Source organism: Pan troglodytes, chromosome 19, assembly GCF_028858775.2.
Source record: "Pan troglodytes isolate AG18354 chromosome 19, NHGRI_mPanTro3-v2.0_pri, whole genome shotgun sequence".
NCBI classification, from domain to species: Eukaryota; Metazoa; Chordata; class Mammalia; order Primates; family Hominidae; genus Pan; species Pan troglodytes.
In genome coordinates, this window is record NC_072417.2 from 52,801,007 (window position 1) to 52,821,475 (window position 20,469).

At 43.5% G+C, this 20,469-nt stretch overlaps 1 protein-coding gene across 33 annotated transcripts in view; it reads left to right on the forward strand.

The window, feature by feature from the left end:
- SPECC1 (sperm antigen with calponin homology and coiled-coil domains 1) overlaps positions 1-20,469 on the forward strand; it is a 310,582-nt gene that overhangs the window by 190,998 nt on the left and 99,115 nt on the right. For 32 of the 33 annotated variants that reach the window (XR_010152990.1, XR_010152991.1, XM_063798933.1 and 29 more), the window contains one exon: positions 3,827-5,406. The exons of the other annotated variant lie outside the window; for it this stretch is intronic. Coding sequence is in view for 30 of the 32 variants with exons in the window: in XM_063798933.1 (XP_063655003.1) it covers positions 3,827-5,406 (1,580 nt within the window). In the remaining 2 variants the exon portion in view is untranslated. The remainder of the gene's footprint in view (positions 1-3,826; positions 5,407-20,469) is intronic. 33 annotated transcript variants of the gene reach the window in all.

The following is a 20,469-nucleotide window of genomic DNA, read 5'->3' on the forward strand; positions in this document are numbered from 1 at the left end:
AATGGTGCTGGCTGAGCCAATCCCTGTTCCACTGGCCCTTCTCTCCGCTGTCCCTGATGTGGTGCTGTGTAAGGAAGCATGGCCAGTCTCAGGACTTCAGAGTGCTTTGGTTAGCAGTGAGGTCTGACTCCCACTGCTTCAAGGAGGTATCGTAAGCTGTAGGGCTGTTGCTCTTTACTTTTCCCTGTCAGTACCCACGAGGAGGTGTGTTTGGGCTGGAGGCCTGGGCTCACATGGTGGGTGCACAACCAAGACCATCATCATTGGTCTGATGATGAATTTTTAGCAACTCTGAACCTAACCTGTGCTCTGTAACAGTTTCTGAAATGAGGTGTACAGAGATGGGAAGAATCTTTTGGAAAACAGAGACAGACATAGTAAAAAAAAGAAAGAAAAAAAAAGAGTAGATATAACAAAAATATGGCTGGATTGTACATTTCATAATACACATCCATTCATAAATATACTTTAGTTTCATGGTTTTTAAAAAATTCCTAGTAGTATAGATAAGGCAGAAGTAACACTTATGGGGAGAACAGACTGCAATTTGGCAGCAAAAGGAAGGTGTTAAACTGTAGCTGGAAATAACAGCAGACTTGATCTGTTCTATATTAGTTCTTCCAGCTTCAAAACCAACAAACAATTTGAAGGTTTAAAAAAAAGAAAGTGGCTGGGCACGGTGGCTCACGCCTGTCATCCTAGCACTTGGGAGGCCAAGGCGGGGAGATCACCTGAGGTCAGGAGATCGAGACCAGCCTGGCCAACATGGTGAAACCCCATCTCTACTAAAAAAAAAAAAAAAAAAAAAAAAACGAAATACAGTAAATTAGCCGAGCATGGTGGCTCGCGCCTGTAGTTCCAGCTATTCGGGAGGCTGAGGCAGGAGAATCACTTAAACTTGGGAGGCAGAGGTTGCAGTGAGCTGAGGTCGCACATTGCATTCCAGCCTGGGCAACAAGAGCAAAACTCCATCTCAAAAAAATAAAAAAAGAAAGAAAAAGGCAGCCTTAATTTAGTGATGTTATTAAGAATAACAAATGCCTGTGTGATGATCAGTCCTGGACTCTCAGGTTTGCCTGTTCTGACTAGAGTTATGGTGAAACTTTAGTTATCTTCCAGTTTTTAATACGGTCCTTGCTGCAATGACTTTATTCTAGAGAACTAGCATTACTAAAACATTTTAGTGCTTAGTGGTTTTTAATACTTATTTCACCAGAATAATTAAATAAGTCTTTTCCTCGTTGAGTGTGTAGTATGATGCAGGTTAGGTATCTGACACCTATAAGTAAGGCTGACCCATGAACAACACTAGCTTGAACTGTGTGGGTCCATTTATATGGAGACTTAAAAAAATAAATACATTGGAAAATTATTTGGAGAGTTGCAACAGTTTGAAAAAAATTCAGATGAACTGGGTAGTCTAGAAATATGAAAAAAATTGAGAAAAAGTTACATATGTCATGAATGCATAAAATACATGTAGATACTAATAATCAGTTTTATCATTTACTACCATAAAATATACACAAATCTATTATAAAAAGTTAAAATTTGTCTAAACTTATGCACCACAGACTGTACATGGTGCTATTCATAGTTGAGAGAAATGTAAACAAATATAAAGATGCAGTATTATAACTGCATACAATTAACTGTAGTACATACAGTACTCCTGTAACAATTCTATAGCCACTTCCTGATGTTGTTGCAGTGCGCTCAAGCATTGGGGGTAGCTGCTTGGAAGGTACTGTGATGCTAATCATCTCTGTGGGAGCAGTTCCTCTCTCCAGTACACCTCAGATCGCAGTAAAAAGTGACCTCTTGAGGTTCTTGAGTATGTTTTATTGTGTTTAGTGCAGTACCACAAACCTTGAATACCACTATGGGACCCATACGAAGTGCCACTAGTGATGCTGGCAGTGCTCCCTAGAAGCCAATAAAAGCCCTGACAGCATTGAATTGCTTGCTAGATTGAGCAATGGTTGCCTGTCGCTTCAGACAGATGATTCATTTTGCAAACAGACCATGTAAACTTATGGTATTGATAAATACAGTATGGTACTGCAAATGTATTTCCTCTTCCTTATGGTTTTCTGAATAACATTTTCTTTTTTCTATCTCATTTTATCTTAAGAATACAGTATATAATACATATAACACAAAGTATGTGTTAACTGTTTATGTTATCAGTCAGGCTTCCGGTCAGCAATAGGCTATTAGTAGTTAAGTTTCTGGGGAGCCAAAAGTTATACACAGAGTTTTGACTGCATGAAAGGTTGGCACCCCTAACCTCCAAGTTGTTCAGGGGTCAACTATATTAAAAGTCTATGATATACTCTTGGCTTTCCAGAAACTTAATTTGAAGAAGTTAATTTAAAAACCATAGTTTTCTATATATTAATTTGACAGTTCAGCCTTTATTAGGTCAAAGTTTCAAAAGAGCTCAGCTGTTGGATGTTTAGTAATGAATGCCATCAGCCTTTATGTCATCAGGATCCAGGATGTTTAGGTGTGTGTTTGCTCAGGGCTCAGAAATAGTCTTGGTGGTGGGTTTACAGCTGCCCATCTTGTTAGGTGTGGAACCTGCTTTAGCGCTGGGGCTGCTGCCAGTCTATGGGAACATTCCCTCCCGTGCCCTTCCTACACTGTAGAGGCCTACAGGTTGATGACCACTTCTGGGACCCTTCATTACACCTCTCACTGAAAGCATGTAGAGTTGTGTAAGTGACAGCAGCCAGCCTTGACTCATCAAATAGTCTTTCAGTTTGTAAAAAAAAAAAAAAAAAAAAAAAGTCCAGGATTTTATTTTACACTGTAACATTTGAGGTGGGTTTCAATTGTAGAGCACAATGGAGACTGATGTCTGGGTTTCACCCCAAGAATTGTTTTTACATTGTCTGTGATATAGTACAGATGAAAATAAAAGAGAATTATTTACACCTTACATTTCCTGTTATAAGTATTCTGTATTATGTCTATATCATGTCAAGTACCATAGGTATGTTCTTATTTCATTTATTCTTGTTTCTCCATGTACACAAATGAGTACACCATTTCCACTTATGGCAAAAGTGATATGTCATTGTATCAGATCCATCTCTCAGTATTATCTGTATCTTCTGATTTCTTAATCAAATTTATGCTGTCAAAATATGTTAATGATGTTTTTTAAAGTGTTTATTGAGAAATTCACAAAGAACTTGTATTTTGTCAAAAGGCCATTGTTTTTGTTGCCAACATTATCAGTGCAGATGTACTAAATTGCAAGTTACAGAAAACCCAGCTCAAGGTGACTTATAGGAAGGGTATTTACTGGCTTGCCTAACTGTAAGGCCAGCTATAGGCCAAACTTCAGTGTTGATTTGATTTAGCAACTCAACAATGCTATTGAGAGTTTAGTTTCCTTCTTCCTTCTATGCCATCTGCATTCCCACCTTCCTCTTGAAAGGGCAGGGTGGTTGCCAGCCATTCCCACACCTACACATTTTCTCACTCTGGTCCCGTGGTGTTTAATAGCTTGCCCAGAAAACCTTCCCTTTGTCACATTGATCTTAATTGAGTTGTGTGCCCATGCGTGAACCAGCAACTGGCTGGGGATGGGGTCATCCTGAGTAGCTCAGGCTTGGAGTCAGCCTCACCCAAAGTATAGGGCTGTGGGGAGGAAGCACAGAAACCAGTCAGAACTGGGTAATTAGCTAGAGGAGGAAGAAATGGATGAAGAGCGACAGCCACTGTCCACTGTGCCATGTGATTTACAGTCATTTGGGTTTTGTTTATAAGAATGCTTGCTTTATTTTTTCATTTTTTTTCTTCTTCTGTCTTTAAGGGGCCTTTACAACAACCAAACGGACAGGCATTCCAGCGCCACGGGAATTTTCAGTAACTGTCTCAAGAGAGAGGTCTGTGCCACGTGGTCCCTCCAACCCCAGGAAATCAGTGTCCAGTCCAACTTCTTCCAACACTCCCACTCCTACGAAACACCTGAGGACCCCTTCCACAAAGCCCAAGCAAGAGAATGAAGGTGGAGAAAAGGCTGCGCTTGAGTCCCAAGTTCGGGAACTTTTGGCAGAAGCCAAAGCAAAAGATAGTGAAATTAACAGGCTTCGAAGTGAACTAAAGAAATGCAAAGAGAAAAGGACTCTGAACGCTGAGGGGACTGATGCTTTGGGCCCAAATGTCGATGGAACATCAGTCTCCCCAGGTGACACGGAACCTATGATAAGAGCTCTTGAGGAGAAGAACAAGAACTTTCAGAAAGAGCTTTCCGATCTAGAGGAAGAAAACCGGGTCCTGAAGGAGAAACTGATCTGTCTTGAGCACTCCCCAAATTCAGAAGGGGCAGCAAGTCACACTGGCGACAGCAGCTGCCCAACATCCATAACTCAAGAGTCAAGCTTCGGAAGCCCAACTGGAAATCAGTTGTCCAGTGACATTGACGAGTATAAAAAAAACATACATGGAAATGCATTACGGACATCAGGCTCCTCAAGTAGCGATGTTACCAAAGCTTCTTTGTCGCCAGATGCTTCCGACTTCGAGCACATTACAGCAGAGACACCCTCAAGGCCCCTGTCCTCCACCAGTAACCCCTTTAAGAGTTCAAAGTGTTCTACTGCTGGGAGTTCCCCAAACAACGTAAGTGAATTGTCCCTGGCTTCCCTCACAGAGAAGATACAAAAGATGGAAGAAAACCACCATAGCACTGCAGAAGAACTACAGGCTACTCTACAAGAATTATCAGACCAGCAACAAATGGTACAGGAATTGACAGCTGAAAATGAGAAGCTGGTGGATGAAAAGACGATTTTAGAGACATCCTTTCATCAGCATCGAGAGAGGGCAGAGCAGCTAAGTCAAGAAAATGAGAAGCTGATGAATCTTTTACAAGAGCGAGTAAAGAATGAAGAGCCCACCACTCAGGAAGGAAAAATTCTTGAACTGGAGCAGAAGTGCACAGGTATTCTTGAACAGGGCCGCTTTGAAAGAGAGAAGCTACTCAACATTCAGCAGCAGTTGACCTGTAGCTTGCGGAAGGTTGAGGAAGAAAACCAAGGAGCTTTAGAAATGATTAAACATCTGAAGGAAGAAAATGAAAAACTGAATGAGTTTCTAGAACTGGAACGGCATAATAATAACATGATGGCCAAAACTTTGGAAGAGTGTAGAGTTACCTTGGAAGGGCTAAAAATGGAGAATGGATCTTTGAAGTCTCATTTGCAGGGTGAGAAACAGAAAGCCACAGAGGCCAGTGCCGTGGAGCAGACGGCAGAGAGCTGCGAAGTTCAAGAAATGTTGAAAGTAGCCCGAGCAGAGAAAGATCTACTGGAACTGTCTTGCAATGAGCTCAGACAAGAATTACTAAAGGCAAACGGTGAAATTAAACATGTTTCCAGTCTGCTGGCCAAGGTGAGAAGAGACAGCTCTTTACTGGTATTTGCTCATCCTTGTTCACATTTCTGCCCTTAACCTCTAAATTCACAGAGCACAGAGAAGCATTTGCTTAGTCTATTTCATTCACGAAGCCAGCATTCCAGCTTGAAGGCCTGTTAGATTGCACACAGGTTGGGATTGGGGGATACAAAAAGGAAACACCCAAATTTCTGATTATGGGCGGTTCAAAATGTAGTGGGGATGTAGAGTCAAATCAGAGTATGATGCAGTGATAAAAGAATATCATACAGCCTATGCCCAGGCTCTAGTCTAGTGCAAAGGAGGAGCATCTGGTATAACGTGGGGGTTGGGGGTAGCACAGAAGGACTTCCTGGAAGAAATAGCAACTGAACTGAGTTCTGAAGATTGAGTGGGAGTTTGCCAGTCTGTCAGCATGCTTTTAGCTGCCAGTAACAGACAATGAAATCACTCCCAATTTTCAACTAAAATATTACCACTATTTTGGTGTTTTCTTCCAGATATATGTGTGTTTATGTGTATCATACAAGTTACACAAATTTATAATCATCCTGTACATGTTATTAACTTTCTTTTTGCATTTAACATTTTAGAAATATTAAAACTTTTCTCAGCATATTCCTATCATTAAATATTCATTTAAACATTATTTTAAAGGCCAGATACTATTTTAATATAAATATTTCATATTTACCCTGTTGTTGAACATACATGTATTGTCAAACATTTGTGGTCTTTCCAGTCTTTCAATATTATAAATACTTTTTTATATCTATCTTACTGCTTATTTAGGAAAAATTCCTAGACGATGACTTACCAAGTCAAAGAGTATAAACATTTTAAAGACTTTCAACACATTCAGCCAGATTGCCCTTCAGAAATATTATGCCAGTTTATTCATCCTAGCGGTCATGAGATCATGAGCTTTCCTGAGCCTTTGCCAGCACTTGGTATTACATTGTTATATCATTTAAATCTGTTAATCATTTCATTTTTTTAACCTTTTTTGCTTGGGAAGATCTTCCATAGCCCAAGAGCAAATAACTTTTCTCATTTTTAAAAACAACACTTTAATCAGCCTGTAATTTTGTTTTTTGATGCAAGAATTGTGGTGATTTTATGATATTCTGCCCACCTCCCAGAGCAGTGCTGGAGAGGTGCAGAGAGATGGCCTCCTATTTCTTGTTCCCTCCAAGTTCTGGGTCTGATTTAGGGATCTACTGGCAAGAGGGATTCAAAACATCTTCCTACCTTAGTTTAGGGGTTGTCATTGTTTCAGGGAGCAAATTATGCCATGAGCTCTCAGGGAGATTTTTCTCCACTGCTTCATCTGTCTTAAGATGAGTCTGTTGCAGCCTGATTCTGCAATTTGGCCATCTGATGAGCTTAGTGGTGGGTCATGTTAAGGAGTTTCTCTCTTTGTCTGTATTCTAAATTTGTAGGTATTTTATTGAAAGTACGGAAGTAATTCCATTAGAGGTTACTAGTCAGGCTTTGCATTGGGTTTTAATATCTTGTGGAGTAAGATTATTCTTTTTTTACTTTAAGATTACTCACTACTCTCTGGCAAAATGTTTTATCTCCCATGTGCACCTTCTTGAAGTTCTTTATCAGTCCCTCTGTATTTTTGGTTTGGCATTACATTAAATGTGTATATCAGTGAGAAATAATTTGACATCTTAAAAATAGCTTATTTTTTTCTGATCATAAAATATTTTTATTACAGAGGATTTAAAAAGTACAGAAAAGTATAAAAAAGAAAAGTATTACCTTTAATTTCACCACTTGGAGAAAAACTGCTAACCTTTTGCTGTATGTCCTTTCAGGCCTTTTCTCAGTTTATACATGTTTGAGCATGCATAAAAACTTGCATTGATATGATTATGATATTTTGTCTTCCTATCCAGAAGAGTAGAGTATGTCTGTCCACATTCCATTACAAAGAATCAGTTGGATTAGTTTATCTATTCCACCGTTGATCTGTTTCTGATTAACTTGTTTCTACTTTTATCTTTATTAATTTTTTTGTCTTATTTTTTGTACATTTTGGTTTCTTGACTAAAATTCTTTGTTCATTTAACTTTTTTTATCCTTGGTTGATAATGAAAGCATTTAAAGTTATAGCTTTGGTAAATAGAGGCAATAAAATCTGGAATCTTCTGGAATAAACTAAATGTAATTTAAAGGAAAGTGTGTGCATTTTCTGTAGAGTGCAAGACACAACATATATGTTTAAAATCAAACTGTTATTATTCATGTATCCTACATCTTACTGCATGCTAACTAGAAGTATCAAATACTGATAGTAAGAAGGGAAAGGTCCTAGCTAGTATTTTTAGGTGAGAGTTTGAGGTAAAGATGGGGGCGTGCTATCACATAGGGTTTCTTGTATATCTATCAAGACCCTAGGTTTGTGATTTTGTGCTGTCTTATGTGCACAGAGGCTGATTTGTAATTGCAGTGGACTTGTAACATACTAATCTTCCTACCCTTTTACATTACTGTAGAAAAAGCAAAACACAGACCTCCTAAATGAACTAATACTTATTGTATCTCTACCACAGACTATCAACTAATCTGCCAACAACCATGAATTTAAATGATAATACTTAAGAGACTCATGTCCAAAGGGTAACAGGAGAAGTTTTAGCACAAAACTATGATGAAGGGTCTAACATGCCGGACTGGATCCTCTTGACTTACCCAGTGAGCAATGATGTGACCTTGGGCAGGCCCCTTTACATTGTGCAGTGTCGAATAGAAGCGTGACGGTGGATGGATCCTGGTCTCGTATCTAATTCCAAGGGAAGCATTTAACATTTAATCATGATGTATGTTTTTTGTAGGCATTTGGTACATACCTTTTATTATGTTATGCAAGTATTTGCTAAGAGGTGTTTTGTTTGGTGGTTTATTTTTAGAGACAGTTTCTCGTTTTGTCACTTAGGCTGGAGTGTAGTGGCGATTATAGCTCACTGCAGCCTTGAACTCCTGGGCTCAAGCGATCCTCCCACCTCAGCCTTTCTGGGTAGCTGGGACTGCAGCCAGGCACCACCATGCCTGACTACTTGGCTTGTTTTTAAAGGATGAGGATTGAATTTTTTCTACAGCTAATGACGTGATCTGATAGTTTTTATGTAATCAAGTTTTTTTCTCCTCTAACTTGTTAGTGAGGCAAGTTATAACAACAGATTTTCTAAGGTGCTCTAGTGTAAAATCATGCTTGCATTCCTGGGGTAAATCCTAATTCTTCAGTTTTCAGTGGTTTCACTTGACTTTTTGCTGAGAACTTCCAAATATAGCTGCCTTCAGCAGGTATCGGAGTAACTGTCCTGTTAAGCACCAAGCAACAACGTGTACCCCATGAGCAGTGCATTCATCCACTCTAATGCTTGGCAAAAGGTGAATATTATTAAAAAGGATACAATAAGCTATTTACAAAAGGGGAAAGTAGTGCCAAACCATCCTATGATCTAATAGATTCCGTAAATCTATGTAAGTTTCAAGTTAAGATTACTCAAGCAACCCAGATACTGTCAAAAGAACCTATAAAAAGCCTTGAAAAGTACTTTTTTAAAAATAGGAGGTAGGTTTCTTCCTCAAACAATAAATGGAAAATTGGTAGGATTTCTACACTATCTTGTAGGCTTTTTTTCTTCTCATTTCTTTTTCTTCATTGGTTTGCTGATCTCTTTATTTTTTTCAACTTCTCTGATATACCCCATATGCATCTTGATGGCCGCTTAATCTGTAGTCACATGACATACTTCTGTACAACTTTGAGGACGGGTCTGATTTCCACAGAACCCAAAGCCACCACTCCTATCCTTGCCCTAGCTAGCAAGCAGCATGGAGTTGTATGGGATTGTTGTTTTTCCAGACAATAACGTGACCCAGCTTTAATTTACTTTTTTACCTTTTCAGTTGTTTGGGATCTTGGTTTCAAGTTAGAATATCTTTTCTAGGCTTGAAACCTAGAAGTTTTAAAAGAAAATTATCTATTTATTCCCGTGAGGTTGAAGCTTATAGGTGGTATCCTTAGAATCTTAGTTCTTTCTGCAGAAACTTCAGTCCGCTCCCAGAAGAGTAAGGAGATTATAAATAACCCCTTGGCATGAATGGTCTGGGGGAGTCAGCAGAGGTGAAATGACTAGTGTTCTGCTTGTGTGGGTCCTAGAGCCAAACTGATTTAGAGTGGCCACTGGTCAGAGATGGCAGAACCAGAATTTGAGGGAAATATGTGGCAAATAGATGATCCTGTAGCTGTGACATTGGAATAGGACGCCTTAAAGGACTTAAGAGATCTGGAAACCTGGTTTAAACAGTCAGGTGGGTTGGAAGTGTATCCAGGTGATATATTGGTATATGAGAAACTGCCCTCCTGTCAGCGGCTTGAGCCAGGGGACACTCCCTCCACCCCGGCCCCAAGGGTGGGAGATTGGCTGTGGCTGCCCATGATGCAGGCCCAGGCTGTGGCTGGCAGTGCTGTGGTTCTGGACCTCCTGCCAGGGGTGCAGGACAGCTCAGCATTGCCAAGCATCTTGGTCCACCTGTTGGCGACTTGGGGCAGGCATGTCACCTGGACATCTGGGTCCTATGGGGAGAGGGTTTCCCAGAGCTTTACCTTTACATCTGATTGGTGAGAACTGCGTCACACAGTGCCCCCAGGCCACCTCTCTTGAAATCACAGTTGCAGCCTGATTCTTGAACAAAATTGGGATTCTGTTAGGAAGAAACAAGGTGGGGGTGGCTTTTGGTGGGGAATGGACACTTGCCCCACCAGGCCTCCACTCCCTCACCTTTCCCCACAAAGTACTCACAGTGATCTGATCATGTAGCGCCTTCCGGTGCTGCCTGGGGCACCACATGGCTTCGCCCAGTGCCCAGCTCCCACCACACCTCCACTTGCAGTCCCACCCCACATCCAGCCATATTCCCACCCCTCCCTCCATGCCAGGCCTGGCCGGGCCAGTGATTGTCTGGCAGTCATGTTTGCTCAGGGGGCTTTCTCGGCCTGAAGAGACCCCACCCCATTCACCATTACCTGGTCCCTCCTGAAGCTTTCCGCCTCAGTTATGGGGTCTTCAGCGAGGCATTCAGCTCTGCGGGGCCCTGTCCCATGGAACTTCAGACTCATCTCAGTAAATGACATTATTGTCACTCAGCCAAGGTCACTCATGGGAACGGCCTGACCCACCCTGGCCGTCAGAGGATTCAGATGTGCAGGCAAAACTCTTTGGGGCCCTGCAGGGAAGCTGAGGGAACCTGCTGCCTGAGTAGCCACTGGCTGCTGCTGGAGAGGTGGGAAGGTTACTGAGCTGAAAACATGATGGAGATTTCAGTCATCTTCGGCTCACACATAAGGCATCCCACTCTCTGGCACCAAATATCAACTCTGGTGAGCAGAGGCCTGTGGCTTCATGCTGGGAAGGAGGCCTGTCAGCAGCTCTTGTCAACAGGGCCTGTTTTCCAGCTCCCCTGGGCAAGCCATGAGGATGTGGAAGTCGAGGAGGCCTGTGGAGGCTGTTGGGGAGAGCCCCACAGATGTTGCACCAGTAAGCCTCTGCTCAAGGGGCTGTGGCCTGGGGAAAATTGCCACAGGCCTCAGCCTGGCTGTGCAGAGCCAGTTTAGCATTAGGAGCAGAATCTTCTAGAGATTAAACTACAAAGCCGGAATGCCCGTGCAGCCTTTTATTTTGTGGGATGTGATAGGCATGTGGCCCGGAACTCATGGCATGTCTGCCAGGTCCTCTCCCGACACCCCCAGGTCTCTGTTCTTGAAGCCCCTTGAAAAGGGGCAGAAGTTTGGTGGAGACAGTCAGATAGTTTGAGGAAGGGTGGTCTTGCCAGTTGGGCAGATCCACAGAACCTGTGGCTCCGACCCCTTGCTCTTACCTGTGACTCCACAGGGGGCTGCTTCCCAACCCTGCCTGACCCTGCTTCCCTGCGATGGACTTGTTTTCTCCTGGACACGTTAATGCCTTTTGTGAGGTGAGGCCTAAGCAGTCTCTTCCTTTCACATGACCTCAGGACTCATCTGCGAACCTGGTGTTGCCCAGCACTTCTCTCTCCAGTGCGAGTTCTTGGGAAGTACCTGTTGCCCAGCACTTCTCTCTCCAGTGCGAGTTCTTGGGAAGTACCTGCGTGGGGCCTTGCTGCTTCGAAAGGTCCCTACCAGGGTACAGCCACTGCTTCTGAAGCTTGCCTCTTGAGTTCCTAAAGGTGAAATACAGATGTTTACCCTCATCTTTGAGTTTTCTAAGAGCCTTTCTCCACTATACCTGAAGTGTAAATAAACTAACATTTCCTCCTCTCCCTTGGTGGAGCAGCATTGGCCAAAATAATAATAATTCAACTTTAGGCCAATAAGAATGAACTATGGATGATTATCAGCAGTGTCTATTCACAACAGGGCTAAGAACCGAGCAGAGGGAGTTTTGCAGTACCCAAGCTAGATGCCAGAACAGAAACACCCCACTTTCTTACTCATTGAATTAGCCCGTTTTCATGCTGCTGATAAAGACATACCTGAGACTGGAAAGAAAAAAAGGATTAATGAACTTAACAGTTCCACTTGGCTGGGGATGCCTCACAATCATGGTGGAAGGTGAAAGGCACATCTCACATGGCGGCAGACAAAATAAGAGGGCTTGTGCACGGAAACTCCCCCTTATATAATCATCAGATCTCGTGAGACTTATACTATCAGGAGAACAGCACAGGAAAGACCTGCCTCCCTGATTCAATTACCTCCCACTGGGGTCCCTCCCACAACATGTGGGAATACAAGATGAGATTTAGGTGGGGAGGCAGCCAGTCTGTATCACTCATGGTAAATTTACTCAAGCTGTCATTCTAAGTTTATTTCCTTTTAAACTATATGTAATTTTAGCATTGCAATTCCTTCCATCTATTAGGTGTTCAGTAAATACTTTTCAGACGAATGAATGAATGTCAGAGAAACTTGCAGCAGAATTGAGGGGCTGCTATAATTATATTAATATGTTTAAAAAGTAAAGTTTATTATATTTTAATAACAGCAACTAATATTTTGGGCTATTTGTATGTGCTAAGCAGTCTCAGAGCTTTTCCATCGTTTAATCTTATTTATCTTAATTTTATGCTGTTGATTCTGTTGTCTAATATTTTTTCATTTGAGCAAACAGAATGATTTAAGTTATTAGTCTAATGGATTGATGAAATGAAGCCAGGATTCAAAGTTGGGTCTGACCTTAGAGCTCTTATTCTTTTTTTTCTTTTTTTCTTTTTCTTTTTTTTTTTTTTTTTTTTGAGACATAGTCTTGCTCTGTTGCCCAGGCTGGAGTACAGTGGTGCGATCATAGCTCTCTGCAGTCTCAAATTCCTGGGCTCAAGTGATCCTCCCACCTCAGCTTCCCAAGTAGCTGGAATTACAGGTGTGCAACACCACGCCCAGTTTTTTATTTTTATTTTCATAGAGACAGGATCTTGCTCTGTTGACAAGGCTGATCTCAAACTTATGATGATCCTCCCACACCTCAGTGCCTCCCAAAGTGCTGGGATTGCAGGGGTGAGCCAACGTTCCCAGAGCTCTTATTATAATCACTGATTTAGACTGCTGCCCAGTTACCTGAAAGCAAAGAAGAGACAGAAAAACACTTAAAGCAGACCTAAGACTCTAATAGTTGTCACTGTCATCTTAAGGCCAAAGCCCTTTGAAGAAAACCACCTTTGAAAGCCTTGTTGAACTAGGAGATTTTTACCTGATTGTAATACAATGGAGAAATTCACAGTGAAAACCTGAGTCATCAAGAAATGTTATTTTGTTTGACCTCTACCTGAGTCTTGAGGGGAGAGGGGGTGAGTTGACCCCTGAGTGTATGGGGTGGGGACTCTGGGAATGCTGCCAGAAGAGAACAGCAGGTCCTAAGGCCAGAAAGCCTGGCCACCAAGGAAGTGATGCAGGTAGTTTGTCCTTGTTGGAGTGAACAGGGTGGTCAGTGGAAGTGGCCTGGTGGAGACACCGGCCAAGCAGTTAGGATTTTATCCTCAAGACAGTGGGAGTCTCTGAAGAATTTTTTTTTTTAAATAGCAACTTTTATTGAGATATCCATTTAAATCACGTAAGTCTGTGGGTTTTAGTATATTCACACAATTGTGCAACCATCCCTACAATCAATTTTAGAACATTTTTATCACCCCGTAAAGAAATCTTAACCCACAGCAGTCACCCTCCAAGACCGCCTCCCTCCCAGCCCCTGGCAACCACAAATCTATGTTTTGGCTCTGTGGACTTGGGTCTTCTGGATGTTTTATCATGGAACCCACGCCCTGCGGCCTCAAGCAGCCCTCCCACTTTAGCCTCCCAGGGTGCTGAAGAGTTCTTTCTATTCTTTGGATACAAATCCTTTACCAGATAAATGATTTGCAAATATTTCCTCTCATTCTGTGGGTTATCTTTTCATTGTCTTGATAATGCCCTTTATGGCACAAAATTGTTTAATTTTTATTTTTATGAAGTCGAATTTAGTTATTTTTCTTTGGTGGTTTGTGCTTTTGGTTGGAGGAATTTTAAGAGAGTTATGGAATCACATTTACTGTTGAGAAAGATGACTTGGGCCACAGTTAGGTGAGAAAGAATGAAGGACAGAACAGGGAGTGAGTTGGGTGGGAAGATGAGGGCTGGAAAGACATTCATTTTATTTACTTATTTATTTTTGAGACGGAGTCTTGCTCTGTTATCCAGGCTGAGTGCAGTGGTGCATCTCTTCACGCACTGCAGCCTCCGCCTCCTGGGTTCAAGCGATTCTCCTGCCTCAGCCTCCTGAGTAGCTGGGATTACAGGCACCTGCCACCACGCCCAGCTAACTTTCCTATTTTTAGTAGAGGCGGGGTTTCACCATGTTGGCCAGGCTGGTCTCAAACCCCTGACCTTAAGTGATCCACCCACCTCAACCTCCCAAAGTGCTGGGATTACAGGCGTGAGCCACTGCACCTGGCCTGGAAAGACATTTAGATGTTAGATGTGTAGAAGGGAGGCTCAGTAGGGTCAGGTGACTGATTTGATGTCAGGGACGGGCAGGAGGAAGGCATTTCAGCCTATTCATAGATCTCCAGCTTGTAGGATTGAATGTGCGGTTGTGCTGCTTCCTGGGAGAGGAAACACAGAATGTGGGGCAGGCTTGAGAAGGGAGCGTTATCTGCTGGAGCTAACAAGGATACCCAGGCCTGCAAGCCCAGGCTGCTGTCAGCAACTGCCGATGCAGCCACAGAGGAGATCCGGGAGCCTCTGCCCTTCCAGGCCAAGAGTCCTCCAAGGCCGGGGCCTCGTGCCTGAGGTCTCTCTTTGGCCCTCCAGTACCTTTAGAAGCTGTAGAAACATGTCTAGACAGGATGTTCCATGAATGCATTTCACATATGCTGAGGTTTGTGAGGAGCCTCCACAGTGTCAGAGGAGGTTGCGACTCTGAAGATGAGCAGGTGCGATTCTGAATTCTTGACCATTCTCTGCCCTGGTAGATGATCTCTTTTTAAGCACTCGAGAAAACTTGATTGAATGGACTATATAATCACTATATAATAGATTAAGTCAAAAGCCAAGTGAAATGACAGACTTACACAAGAGGCAGTTATGGGGGGTTTACGAGTCAGGTATCTTTCTTCTCCACTTGTTCTGTTTTCTAATAAAACTATCTGTACAACTTTAATGTTACTGGAATTTACTCAGAACTTACTATAATCTCATTCTGTCCATGTCTCTGTAGTACCATGTTTTTGGCATGTAACTATTTGAATGAAAGATTAAATGATTTCTCATAGCCAGGGCATAATTCTTCAAGATACTGTCTTTACTATAAAAGTTTACAAAAAATAACTAACACTGAAATGTTTGAGCCGCATTTTGTCTCACAGAATGCTTTTACTTGAATGTACTGTTTTCTTTGTTCTTTATATATTGATAATGTTGGGTAATCTATAAACCTAATTCCTTATTCTCGTTAGTCTACAGTCTCTATTCTTATGGCTGCTTTGTGTAGGAGAAGAGCTTGGTTCTTAGATATCTCTAGCTTGATTTCCTTTCTGCTTTTGTTCATCACACTAAAGAAAGCTATATAGATGCCCTGATAGAGATCTTTTTTCAGTATTGTCAAATTATCTGGTATCAAAAAACAGAAACCCTTAAGTAACTTCGCAGCTTCTCACAAGGGCTTGCTGCATAATAACAGGCAGATATTTTTATATTCACTTTACAGATTAACATATGAAGAGAGGGAGAAATTAAATCACTTGAAAAGAACAATCCAGCATGTATCAAGTGGCTGAGACCAAACCCTACCCTTGGTCAAACCATCACAAACAGTTGTTTACCCCTCCGAGAGAGGAGAATCTAGATGTGTGTGTTGCCACCAGCATAGGAGTGCTCTTAATATCTGCAGTCGGGGAGAGCATCCCCCCCACCCCCAAGCACTTCCTCTTTGCAGGAGCACTCATCTGGAGATGCCTGAGGCCCATCGCCTTTCCTTAGGGTGCTGGTTAATGTCTAATCTAATGCTTTGATCCAAGCTTGTGAAGTGACAGTGATTCTTTTGGGGAGAGGATGGCAAGTAGCATGACTCAGCCTCCAGGCTTAACTTTATCTTCCGAGTAAGGAGTTTGGGGGTCCTGAGACTTTATTTTCCTTTACATGTGTCTGACAAGCATGGTGTGGGGGTGGGGTGGGTGGAGGAGGTGACCCTTGATAGGATTCTAGAGGGGTCTGACTTCAGAGCTGCCTGCCTATCCTCTGGGCCCTGCGTAGGAACCTCTGCTGCCATATGCCTTGGGCACCTGATGGAAAGGAGTGGCTTTCACTGTCCTCTCTGCAGGAACCCTTCTTGGGAAGTTTGTTTGACTCTATTTATAGTGCAATTCCACTGGCTCCATATCTACAGAAAGTTGATCTTTGAAATTGAGAGATGCATGAGAGTGATTCCTTTTTTCAAGGGAAACGTTGAAAATCACATTGCTGGGTGTCTAAGAGTGTGATTCTTGACCTAGAGAAGTTAAACTCTAAGGAGCTGGCCAGTCAGACATGTTGGGTGGTCTCCCTGTAGTTCCAGCTTCAGAGGGCTGAGGCAGGAGGATCACTTGAGCCCCGGAGTTCAGCCTAAGCAACATAGCGAGACCCCATGTCTTAAAAAAAAGAAAAAAAAATCTCAAGGGAAATGCAAAGGAGCTGGCCAGCAGAGAGACCAGCAATGTGAATAGGGCCTGGATCCCCTGCAGTCGTGGAAGGGTAGGCTTTGGTCTCAGCCACTTGATACATGCTGGATTACTCTTTTCAAGTGATTTAATTTCTCCCTCTCTTCGTATGTTAATCTGTAAAATGAATATAAAAATATCTGCCTGTTATTATGTAGCAAGCGCTTGTGAGAAGAAGTTGTGAAATGACTTAAGGGTTTCAGTTTTTTTATTGTGTGTGTGTGGTTTTTTTTTTTTTTTTTTTTTTTTTTGTAAATAGCTTTCTGGAATATATTGTTAAACTTGAGATAATTATTCCAACATCCAAGAAGGATGTAGTGATGTGTGCATGTGAAACAACTGCTGATTTGCAGGTCCCCTCCCCCATGCCGAGTTTTACCTAGCTTGTAACTCGGCGCAGAGCCTTTCTTTGAGGGACAGCAGCCTCACCTGCAAGCAGAGGCCTTGCTCAGGGTGCTCGACCTCTAGGCTGCCTCGTTACATCCTCAGTTTAATTCCTGGCCCACAGTTGTTCCAGCCAAACCACATGCATGTTTCTAGACTCCAGGTGACAGGCCCTTAGCCTGAGGACTCTACAACATGCAGCCAGCTAGTTATGCAGAAGGCCACAGTCTGCCCCAGGATGCAAGACTCAAAAGCCACCTTTCTATTGCTGCTTTTCAAATGATTTCAGACATCAGCCTTCCAGGAACTAAAATGCATTACCTCTTTTCTCCTTAAATTCATCTTCTGGCCAGGCACAGCAGCTCATGCCTGTAATCCCAGCACTTGGGAGGCCAAGATGGGAGGATCACTTAAGCCCGGGAGCCTGGGCAACATAGCAAGACCCCACCTATAAAAAAAAATTAACTGGGCATTGTGATGCACACCTATAGTCCTGGCTCTGAGGGAGGCCGAAGTGGGGAGAATGGCTTGAGCCAGGAGATAGAGGCTGCAATGACCCGTGATCGTGCCACTGTGCTCCAGCCTGGGCAACAGAGCAAGACCTTGTCCCTTGACTCCAAAAAAACTAAAAAATAGTAAAGTCAGCTTCTGTTTAATAAAGTAGCTATTGCTAAGTATATATTGGTCTTTCATGTATTGTGATTTTTTCTTGGTCAAACTGACCTGTATTATATTACTACCTAGTATTGTATATGTAATATATAAGGCAATTGTGAGAGAAAGAATGACTTTTATTGACTTTTACTGTTATATGTTCCAGGCACTATGATAAACTCTCCAAGTCATTATTTCACTTAACTGCCCACCCCCCAACCCTGCACTGTTAGATTATGAAACAGAGGCAGAGGGATTAAGGAATACAAGGCTTGATTCACTAGAATTGGGGTTTAAACCCTGGCGGTCTGGCTCCAGAATGTATGTTCTTAGTCATCTTGATGCATTTAAGCAGCTTTCAAGCTTTGGAGCACAACCTGCAATGATCTTTTATGTTACAATCCAGAGTCTCCCGCCTTTATAATTAAAACATAAGCTTCGCAGAGCAGTGCTGACCCCTGAGCACAGGCAGGGCTCTCTGGCTCTTTCCCAGGCTGTTTCTCTCTCTCTTCTCCTGTCCTTTCCCTCCGTCCCTTCCTCCCCCCTCCCTTATTCTTTTTTTCTAATTTTTAATTGTTATGGGTACATAGTAGGTATATATATTTATGGGGTACCTGAGATATTTTGACACAGGTATGCAATGCTGTAGTCACCCTGTTGTGCTGTCAAATAATAGGTTTTATTAACTATATTGTATCCATTAACCATCCCTGTTTCCACCCCTGCCCCACCACCCTTCCCAGCCTCTGGTAATCATTCTATTCTCTATCTTCATGAGTTCAATTGTTTTAATTTTTAACTCCCACAAATGAGTGAGAATATATGAATTTATCTTTCTATGTCTGGCTTATTTCACTTAACATAATGATTTCCAGTTCCATCCATGTTGTTGCAAATGGCAGGATCTCATTCTTTTTTATGGCTGAATACTCTGTTGTGTATATGGACTATATTTTCTTTTTTTTTTTTTTCCTTTTTTATTGATCATTCTTGGGTGTTTCTCGCAGAGGGGGATTTGGCAGGGTCACAGGACAATAGTGGAGGGAAGGTCAGCAGATAAACAAGTGAACAAAGTTCTCTGGTTTTCCTAGGCAGAGGACCCTGCGGCCTTCCGCAGTGTTTGTGTCCCTGGGTACTTGAGATTAGGGAGTGGTGATGACTCTTAACGAACATGCTGCCTTCAAGCATCTGTTTAACAAAGCACATCTTGCACCGCCCTTAATCCATTCAACCCTGAGTGGATACAGCACATGTTTCAGAGAGCACAGGGTTGGGGGTAAGGTCACAGATCAACAGGATCCCAAGGCAGAAGAATTTTTCTTAGTACAGAACAAAATGAAAAGTCTCCCATGTCTACCTCTTTCTACACAGACACGGCAACCATCCGATTTCTCAATCTTTTCCCCACCTTTCCCCCCTTTCTTTTCCACAAAACCGCCATTGTCTTCATGGCCCGTTCTCAATGAGCTGTTGGGTACACCTCCCAGATAGGGTGGTGGCCGGGCAGAGGAGCTCCTCACTTCCCAGTAGGGGCGGCCAGGCAGAAGCGCCCCTCACCTCCCGGACGGGGCGGCTGGCCGGGCGGGGGGCTGACCCCCCCCCACCTCCCTCCCGGACGGGGCGGCTGGCCGGGCGGGGGGCTGACCCCCCACCTCCCTCCCGGACAGGGCGGCTGGCCGGGCAGAGGGGCTCCTCACTTCCCAGTAGGGGCGGCCGGGCAGAGGCGCCCCTCACTTCCCCGACGGGGCGGCTGGCCCGGCGGGGGGCTGACCCCCCCCACCTCCCTCCCGGACGGGGCTGCTGGCCGGGCAGAGGGGCTCCTCACTTCCTGGTAGGGGCGGCCGGGCAGAGGCGCCCCTCACCTCCCGGACAGGGCGGCTGGCCGGGCGGGGGGCTGACCCCCCCACCTCCCTCCCGGACGGGGCGGCTGGCCGGGCGGGGGGCTGACCCCCCCACCTCCCTCCCGGACGGGGCGGCTGGCCGGGCGGGGGGCTGACCCCCCCACCTCCCTCCCGGACGGGGCGGCTGGCCGGGCGGGGGGCTGACCCCCCCACCTCCCTCCCGGACGGGGCGGCTGGCCGGGCGGGGGGCTGACCCCCCCACCTCCCTCCCGGACGGGGCGGCTGGCCGGGCGGGGGGCTGACCCCCCCACCTCCCTCCCGGACGGGGTGGACTATATTTTCTTTATCCATTTGTCTGTTGATGGATACTTAGGTTGATTCCAAGTCTTGGCTGTTGTAAATAGTGCTGCAATAAACTTGGTGAGTGCAGATATCTCTTTGATAGACTAATTTCCTTTCTTTTGGGTGTATACCCAACAGTGTGATTGCTGGATCATATGGTAGTTCTATTTTTAGTTTTTTTGAGGGACTTCTGTACTGTTTTCCATAGTGGCTGTACTAATTTACTTTCCCACCAACAGTGTACAAGGGTCTGCTTTTCTCTACATCTTCCCCAGCATTTGTCATTCATGACTTTTGAATAAAAGTCATGACTTTTGGATAAAAGCCATTTTAATTGGGGTGAGATGGTATCTCATTGTAGTTTTGACTTGCATTTGCATTTCTCTGATGATCAGCGACATTCAGTATGTTTTCATGTTTCTGTTTGCCATTTGTATGTCTTTAAGGAATGTCTAGTAAGATCTTTTGCCCATTTTTTAATCAGACTACTAGATTTTTTCCCCCCATTGAATTGTTTAAGCTCCTTATATATTCTGGTTATTAATTCCTTATCGGATGGGTAGTTTGCAAGTATTTTCTCCCATTCTGTGGGCTGTCTCTTCACTTTGTTGATTGTTTC